The sequence below is a fragment of the Perca flavescens genome, chromosome 20 (assembly GCF_004354835.1).
Source record: "Perca flavescens isolate YP-PL-M2 chromosome 20, PFLA_1.0, whole genome shotgun sequence".
Classification (NCBI taxonomy): Eukaryota; Metazoa; Chordata; class Actinopteri; order Perciformes; family Percidae; genus Perca; species Perca flavescens.
The window spans coordinates 25,519,513-25,529,045 of NC_041350.1; the positions used below are offsets into that span (position 1 = coordinate 25,519,513).

At 32.3% G+C, this 9,533-nt stretch overlaps 1 protein-coding gene across 1 annotated transcript in view; it reads left to right on the plus strand.

Annotated features, from left to right (window-relative positions):
• plekhd1 (pleckstrin homology domain containing, family D (with coiled-coil domains) member 1) overlaps positions 1 to 9,533 on the plus strand; it is a 38,763-nt gene that overhangs the window by 19,397 nt on the left and 9,833 nt on the right. The window contains exon 13 of the mRNA XM_028566422.1: positions 5,433 to 5,434. Within this exon, the coding sequence (XP_028422223.1) occupies positions 5,433 to 5,434 (2 nt within the window). The remainder of the gene's footprint in view (positions 1 to 5,432; positions 5,435 to 9,533) is intronic.

The following is a 9,533-nucleotide window of genomic DNA, read 5'->3' on the forward strand; positions in this document are numbered from 1 at the left end:
ATCTCTCTCTATTTCTCAGTATGTTCAGAAGATTGTGTCGTCTGGTGACTTTCCCACACAGAAACTATAATTACCTCTTCTAAAGAGTCCATCATGTTTTTTTAATCCTCTGTGTCCTCCAACATACAACTATGGATTTTTTTAATCACTTTTTTCAACAAGCTATACTATGGCTTTTTATCATGTTTTATGACTTTTTTTTCAACATACTATGGCATCACTTTTTTGGACATACAGTCTCTGGGACGTTCAAAATAATGCTTGAAAATGTGTTATTTAGGGACTGCTTATATTTTAAATAACCCTCTTATCAACAGCGCCAGTGATTCTCACTTGATTTTTGTTGTATTTACATATTGTAATTTGGGTATTGTTTTATGATCTGTAATCAATGTAATTTCTTGAGATTGTTTTTATTTGTGCTGTAATCATGGCGTCATTAGAAAAAGAGAGCTTGCTCTCAATGGCCTTCCCTGAATAAATAAAGGTTACATTTGGCTTGTTATCACTTTATTCAATAAACTATACTGTAGCTTTTTATGACTTTTTTCGACAAACTATGCTAGGACTTTTTTTGACATACACGATAGCTGAGGACCTGTTACTGGCTGAGACAATGCTGGACAAAAATGCCGCGGATAAATTACAAAAGTCTAATGACACTGTTTCCCACATAATAAAAAGAATGGGAGCAGATATTGTTGAACAAGTTGTGGGAAAACTTGGTAAAGCATTTTCACTCGACCGATGTCAGTGGCAAGGCACAGCTCATTGCTTTTTTGAGGTAAGTAGATATCGACGACATTTATGAACATTAACTTTTCTGCAAGAGCTTAGAGGGGAAAACAGCAGGATAGCTCCGCCAGTCACAGGCCGTGTTAAAGGGCTCATGGTGCGTATTAGAACTAAAAATCCAGAAGTGCAGTGAAGAACTGAAAGGGAAAATGTAAATTCTCAAATTTTTCCGTTGCTTTTGCACAAAGTTGCTTTTGTAATGTTGAATATTGTGTTTTTATCAAACATGCTCGGAGCCAGTCAAGGGGTACTTGAACTGCATGATCGGTAATTACATTGTTTATTTTTTGCAAATGTTTTTTCATTTACAATGTTTAATAAATCTCACACTGATAGCACATCACTATATCGTAGTCATAGGCTTTATATGTATCTCAAATGGAATAAAGAGAGAACAAATTGATGATGGGGGATTGAATGATAGGGGGTACATTATTAAAAAAAGATTGCGCTGGGGTAGAGGGGAGTTTGTGGCACATAAAGCGAATGCTGGTTGGATGGAAACGGTGGTTGTGGGTTCCAACCTCACAAAGCGTGTTGAATTTTAAGGTCTAACAGTGAAAATGAAGATGTCAAATATGCCAGACCAGTCCTAACAGTAGAGTAGTTGGGGTAGAGGATAGTCCGTGGCACATAAGACAAATGCTCCTTGGAAGGGAACAGAGGTTGTAGGTTCAAACCTCACAAGGCACATTACATTTTAAGGGCTTACAATGAAAATGAAGATGTCAAATATGCCAGGAGAACAGTCCAAAAAGTAGAGAAGTTGGGGTAGAGGGTAGTTTCTGACACATAAGGCAAAAGTTGGTTGCAAAGAAATAACAGTTGTGGTTTCAAACCTCAAAGGGTGTGTTTAATTTTAAGGTATAACAGGGAAAATGAAGATATCAAATATGCCATGAGAACATATACAACAATCAAGAATTTGGAGTAGAGGGTAGTTTGTGGCAAATAAGGGGGAAGCTGTTTGGAGAAACGCATTTGTTGTCGGTTCTAATCTCACAAGGCGCGTGAAGTTTTAAGTTCTAACAGTGAACATGAAGATGTCAAATATGCCAGGAGAACACTCTGCAGCGTAGTGTATTTGGGGTAGAGGGTAGTTTGTGGCAAATAAGGGGGAAGCTGTTTGGACAAACGCATTTGTTGTCGGTACTAATCTCACAAGGCGTGTAAATTTTTAAGTTCTAACAGTGAACATGAAGATGTCAAATATGCCAGGAGAACACTCTGCAGCGTAGTGTATTTGGGGTAGTGGGTAGTTTGTGGCACCTAAGGCAAAAGCTTTTTGGGAGAACACAATTATTGTCAGTTCAAATCCCACAAGGTTAGTTGAGTTTCAAGGTCTAACAGTGAAAATGAAGATGTCAAATATGCCAGGAGAACCATCCTAACATTAGAGTAGTTGGGGTAGAGGGTAGTCTGTGGTACATAAGGTGAAAGCTACTTGGAAGAAAACAGAGGCTGTAGGTCCAAAAGGCACATTGCATTTTAAGGTCTAACAGTGAACATGAAGATGTTAAATATGCCAGGAGAACAGTCCACAGAGATAAAAAAAGTGATAAAAAAGCCATAGTATGTTGAATGAAGTCATAGTATAGTATTTCCAAAAAGTTATAAAAAGAGCCATAGTATGTCTGAAAAAGAGAAAAAAAGTCATAGTATAGTATGTCCAAAAGTTACTAAAAAAGCCATAATATAGTATGTCGAAAAAACGCCATAGTATAGTATGTTGAATGAAGTGATAAAAAGGCCATAGTATAGTATGTCAAAAAAAATGATACAAAAAAGCCATAATATAGTATGTCGAAAGAAATGATAAAAAAAGCCATAGTATGTCGAAAAAGTCATAGTATAGTATGCCGAAAAAAGTCATAGAATAGTATGTTGTATAGTGTAGTATGTTGAATGAAGTGATAAAAAGGCCATAGTATAGTATGTCGAACAAAAGTCATAGTATAGTATGCCGAATGAAGTGATAACATGGCCATATTATAGTATGTTGAAAAAAGTGATAAAAAAGTCATAGTATAGTATGTCAAAAAGTCATAGTATAGTATGTCCAAAAGTTACTAAAAAAGCCATAATATAGTAGGTCGAAAAAAGAGAAAAAAAGCCATAGTATAGTATGTTGAATGAAGTGATAAAAAGGCCATAGTATAGTATATCGAAAAAAATTATACAAAAAAGCCATAGTATAGTATGTCGAAAAAAGCCATAATATAGTATGTCGAATGAAGTGATAAAAAGGCCATAGTATAGTATGTCAAAAAAAGCCATAGTATAGTATGCCGAATGAAGTGATAACAAGGCCCATAGTATAGTATGTCGAATGAAGTCATAGTATAGTATTTCCAAAAAATTATGAAAAGAGCCATAGAATAGTATGTCTGAAAAAGAGAAAAAAAGTCATAGTATAGTATGTCCAAAAGTTACTAAAAAAGCCATAGTATAGTATGTCGAAAAAAGTGATAAAAAAGCCATAGTATAGTATGTCGAAAAAAAGCCATAGTGTAGTATGTTGAATGAAGTGATAAAAAGGCCATAGTATAGTATGTTGAAAAAAATCACAAAAAAGCCATAGTATAGTATGTCGAAAAAAAGCCATAGTATAGAATGTTGAAAAAAAGTCATAGTACTGTATAGTATGCCGAATGAAGTGATAACAAGGCCATAGTATAGTATGTCGAACAAAAGTCATAGTATAGTATGCCGAATGAAGTGATAACAAGGCCATAGTATAGTATGTCGAAAAAAGTGATAAAAAGGCCATAGTATAGTATGTCGAAAAAAGTGATAAAAAGGCCATAGTATAGTATGTCAAAAAAAATGATAAAAAAAGCCATAATATAGTATGTCGAATGAAGTGATAAAAAGGCCATAGTATAGTATGTCAAAAAAAGCCATAGTATAGTATGCCGAATGAAGTGATAACAAGGCCATAGTATAGTATGTCAAATAAAGTCATAGTATAGTATTTCCAAAAAGTTATGAAAAGAGCCAGAGAATAGTGTGTCTGAAAAAGAGAAAAAAAGTCATAGTATAGTATGTCCAAAAGTTACTAAAAAAGCCATCGTATAGTATGTCAAAAAAAGTGATAAAAAGCCATAGTATAGTATGTCGAATTAAGTGATAAAAAGGCCATAGTATAGTATGTTGAATGAAGTGATAAAAAGGCCATAGTATAGTATGTCGAATTAAGTGATAAAAAGGCCATAGTATAGTATGTTGAATGAAGTGATAAAAAGGCCATAGTATAGTATGTTGAAAAAAAAAGATAAAAAAAAGCCATAGTATAGTATGTCGAAAAAAAAGCCATAGTATAGAATGTTGAATGAAGTGATAACAAGGCTATAGTATAGTATGTTGAAAAAAGTGATAAAAAAGTCATAGTATAGTATGTCGAAAAAAATGATAAAAAAAAGCCATAGTATAGTATGTCGAAAAGAGTGATAAAAAGGCCATAGTATAGTATGTCGACAAAAAGCCAAAGTATAGTATGTCGAATGAAGTGATAAAATAGCCATAGTATAGTATGTCGAATGAAGTGATAAAAAGGCCATAGTATAGTATGTCGAATGAAGTGATAAAAAGGCCATAGTATAGTATGTCGAAAAGAGTGATAAAATAGCCATAGTATAGTATGTCGAATGAAATGATAAAAATAGCCATAGTATAGTATGCCGAATGACGTGATAAAAAGGCCATAGTATAGTATGTCGAAAAAAAGCCATAGTATAGTATGTCGGAAAAAAGCCATAGTATAGTATGTTGAAAAGACTGATAAAATAGGCGTAGTGTAGTATGCCGAATGAAGTGATAAAAAGGCCATAGTATAGTATGCCGAATGAAGTGATATAAAGGCCATAGTATAGTATGTCAACAAGAGTGTTAAAATAGCCATAGTATAGTATGTCGAATGAAGAGATAAAAAAGCCATAGTATAGTATGTCGAAAAAAAATGAAAAAAAGCCATAGTATATAGTAAAAAAAAAAAGCCATAGTATAGTATGCCGAATGAAGTGGTAAAAAGGCCATAGTATAGTATGTCGAAAAGAGTGATAAAGTAGCCATTGTATAGTATGTCGAATTAAGTGATAAAAAAAGCCATAGTATAGTATGTCTAAAACAGTGATAAAATAGCCATAGTATAGTATGTCGAATGAAGTGATAAAAAGGCCATAGTATAGTATGTCGAAAAGAGTGATAAAATAGCCATAGTATAGTATGCCGAATGAAAAGATAAAAAGGCCATAGTATAGTATGTCGAATGAAGTGATAAAAAGGCGATAGTATAGTATGTTGAAAAAACATGATAAAAAAGCCATAGCATAGTATGCCGAATTAAATGATAAAAAGGCCATAGTATAGTATGCCAAATGAAGTGATAAAAAGGCCATAGTATAGTATGTCAAATTAAGTGATAAAAAGGCGATAGTATAGTATGTCGAAAAGAGTGATAAAAAGGCCATAGTATAGTATGCCGAATGAAATGATAAAAATAGCCATAGTATAGTATGCCAAATGACGTGATAAAAAGGCCATAGTATAGTATGTTGAATGAAGTGATAAAAAAAGCCATAGTATAGTATGTCGGAAAAAAGCCATAGTATAGTATGTCGAAAAGACTGATGAAATAGCCGTAGTGTAGTATGCCGAATAAAGTGATAAAAAGGCCATAGTATAGTATGCCGAATGAAGTGATATAAAGGCCATAGTATAGTATGTCGAAAAGAGTGTTAAAATAGCCATAGTATAGTATGTCGAATGAAGTGATAAAAAGGCCATAGCATAGTATGTCGAAAAAAAAAATGATTAAAAAGCCATAGTATAGTATGTCGAAAAAAATTATAAAAAGCCATAGTATAGTATGTCGAATTAAGTGATAAAAAGGCCATAGTATAGTATGTCGAAAAGAGTGATAAAATAGCCATAGTATAGTATGCCGAATGAAGTGATAAAAAGGCCATAGTATAGTATGTCGAATGAAGTGATAAAAAGGCCATAGTATAGTATGTTGAAAAAAATGATAAAAAAAGCCATAGTATAGTATGTCGAATGAAGTGATAAAAAAGCCATAGTATAGTATGTCGAAAAAAAAAGCCATAGTATAGTATGTCGGAAAAAAGCCATAGTATAGTATGTCGAAAAGACTGATAAAATAGGCGTAGTGTAGTATGCCGAATGAAGTGATAAAAAGGCCATAGTATAGTATGTCGAAAAGAGTGTTAAAATAGCCATAGTATAGTATGTCGAATGAAGAGATAAAAAGGCCATAGTATAGTATGTCGAAAAAAAAATGATAAAAAAAGCCATAGTATAGTATGTCGAAAAAAAGCCATAGTATAGTATGCCGAATGAAGTGGTAAAAAGGCCATAGTATAGTATGTCGAAAAGAGTGATAAAGTAGCCATTGTATAGTATGTCGAATTAAGTGATAAAAAGCCATAGTATAGTATGTCGAAAAAAGTGATAAAATAGCCATAGTATAGTATGTCGAATGAAGTGATAAAAAGGCCATAGTATAGTATGTCGAAAAGAGTGATAAAATAGCCATAGTATAGTATGCCGAATGAAGTGATAAAAAGGCCATAGTATAGTATGTCGAATGAAGTGATAAAAAGGCCATAGTATAGTATGTTGAAAAAAACATGATAAAAAAGCCATAGCATAGTATGCCGAATTAAATGATAAAAAGGCCATAGTATAGTATGCCAAATGAAGTGATAAAAAGGCCATAGTATAGTATGTCAAAAAAATGATAAAAAAAAAGCCATAGTATAGTATGTCGAATGAAGTGATAAAAAGGCCATAGTATAGTATGTCGAAAAAAAGCCATAGTATAGTATGCCGAATGAAGTGATAAAAAGGCCATAGTATAGTATGTCAAATAAAGTCATAGTATAGTATTTCCAAAAAGTTATGAAAAGAGCCAGAGAATAGTGTGTCTGAAAAAGAGAAAAAAAGTCATAGTATAGTATGTCCAAAAGTTACTAAAAAAGCCATCGTATAGTATGTCAAAAAAAGTGATAAAAAGCCATAGTATAGTATGTCGAATTAAGTGATAAAAAGGCCATAGTATAGTATGTTGAATGAAGTGATAAAAAGGCCATAGTATAGTATGTCGAATTAAGTGATAAAAAGGCCATAGTATAGTATGTTGAATGAAGTGATAAAAAGGCCATAGTATAGCATGTTGAAAAAAATCACAAAAAAGCCATAGTATAGTATGTCGAAAAAAAGCCATAGTATAGAATGTTGAATGAAGTGATAACAAGGCTATAGTATAGTATGTTGAAAAAAGTGATAAAAAAGTCATAGTATAGTATGTCGAAAAAAATGATAAAAAAAAGCCATAGTATAGAATGTCGAAAAGAGTGATAAAAAGGCCATAGTATAGTATGTCGAACAAAAGTCATAGTATAGTATGTCGAATGAAGTGATAAAATAGCCATAGTATAGTATGTTGAATTAAGTGATAAAAAGGCCATAGTATAGTATGCCAAATGAAGTGATAAAAAGGCCATAGTATAGTATGTCAAAAAAATGATAAAAAAAGCCATAATATAGTATGTCGAATGAAGTGATAAAAAGGCCATAGTATAGTATGTCAAAAAAAGCCATAGTATAGTATGCCGAATGAAGTGATAACAAGGCCATAGTATAGTATGTCAAATAAAGTCATAGTATAGTATTTCCAAAAAGTTATGAAAAGAGCCAGAGAATAGTGTGTCTGAAAAAGAGAAAAAAAGTCATAGTATAGTATGTCCAAAAGTTACTAAAAAAGCCATCGTATAGTATGTCAAAAAAAGTGATAAAAAGCCATAGTATAGTATGTCGAATTAAGTGATAAAAAGGCCATAGTATAGTATGTTGAATGAAGTGATAAAAAGGCCATAGTATAGTATGTCGAATTAAGTGATAAAAAGGCCATAGTATAGTATGTTGAATGAAGTGATAAAAAGGCCATAGTATAGCATGTTGAAAAAAATCACAAAAAAGCCATAGTATAGTATGTCGAAAAAAAAGCCATAGTATAGTATGTCGAATGAAGTGATAAAAAGGCCATAGTATAGTATGTCGAAAAGAGTGTTAAAATAGCCATAGTATAGTATGTCAAATTAAGAGATAAAAAAGCCATAGTATAGTATGTCGAAAAGAGTGATAAAATAGCCATAGTATAGTATGTCGAATGAAGTGATAAAAAGGCCATAGTATAGTATGTCAAAAAGAGTGATAAAATAGCCATAGTATAGTATGCCGAATGAAGTGATAAAAAGGCCATAGTATAGTATGTCGAATGAAGTGATAAAAAGGCCATAGTATAGTATGTTGAAAAAAATGATAAAAAAGCCATAGTATAGTATGCCGAATCAAATGATAAAAAGGCCATAGTATAGTATGCCAAATGAAGTGATAAAAAGGCCATAGTATAGTATGTCAAATTAAGTGATAAAAAGGCGATAGTATAGTATGTCGAAAAGAGTGATAAAAAGGCCATAGTATAGTATGCCGAATGAAATGATAAAAATAGCCATAGTATAGTATGCCAAATGACGTGATAAAAAGGCCATAGTATAGTATGTTGAATGAAGTGATAAAAAAAGCCATAGTATAGTATGTCGGAAAAAAGCCATAGTATAGTATGTCGAAAAGACTGATGAAATAGCCGTAGTGTAGTATGCCGAATAAAGTGATATAAAGGCCATAGTATAGTATGTCGACAAGAGTGTTAAAATAGCCATAGTATAGTATGTCGAATGAAGTGATAAAAAGGCCATAGCATAGTATGTCGAAAAAAATGATTAAAAAAGCCATAGCATAGTATGTCGAAAAAAATTATAAAAAAGCCATAGTATAGTATGTCGAATTAAGTGATAAAAAGGCCATAGTATAGTATGTCGAAAAGAGTGATAAAATAGCCATAGTATAGTATGCCGAATGAAGTGATAAAAAGGCCATAGTATAGTATGTCGAATGAAGTGATAAAAAGGCCATAGTATAGTATGTTGAAAAAATGATAAAAAAAAGCCATAGTATAGTATGTCGAATGAAGTGATAAAAAAGCCATAGTATAGTATGTCGAAAAAAGCCATAGTATAGTATGTCGGAAAAAGCCATAGTATAGTATGTCGAAAAGACTGATAAAATAGGCGTAGTGTAGTATGCCGAATGAAGTGATATAAAGGCCATAGTATAGTATGTCAACAAGAGTGTTAAAATAGCCATAGTATAGTATGTCGAATGAACAGATAAAAAGGCCATAGTATAGTATGTCGAAAAAAATGATAAAAAGCCATAGTATAGTATGTCGAAAAAAAGCCATAGTATAGTATGTCGAATGAAGTGATAAAAAGGCCATAGTATAGTATGTCGAAAAGAGTGATAAAGTAGCCATTGTATAGTATGTCAAATTAAGTGATAAAAAAGCCATAGTATAGTATGTCGAAAAGAGTGATAAAATAGCCATAGTATAGTATGTCGAATGAAGTGATAAAAAAGGCCATAGTATAGTATGTCGAAAAAAGTGATAAAATAGCCATAGTATAGTATGCCGAATGAAATGATAAAAGAGTATAGTATGTCGAATGAAGTGATAAAAGGCCATAGTATAGTATGTTGAAAAAACATGATAAAAAGCCATAGCATAGTATGCGAATTAAATGATAAAAGGCCATAGTATAGTATGCCAAATGAAGTGATAAAAAGGCCATAGTATAGTATGTCAAATTAAGTGATAA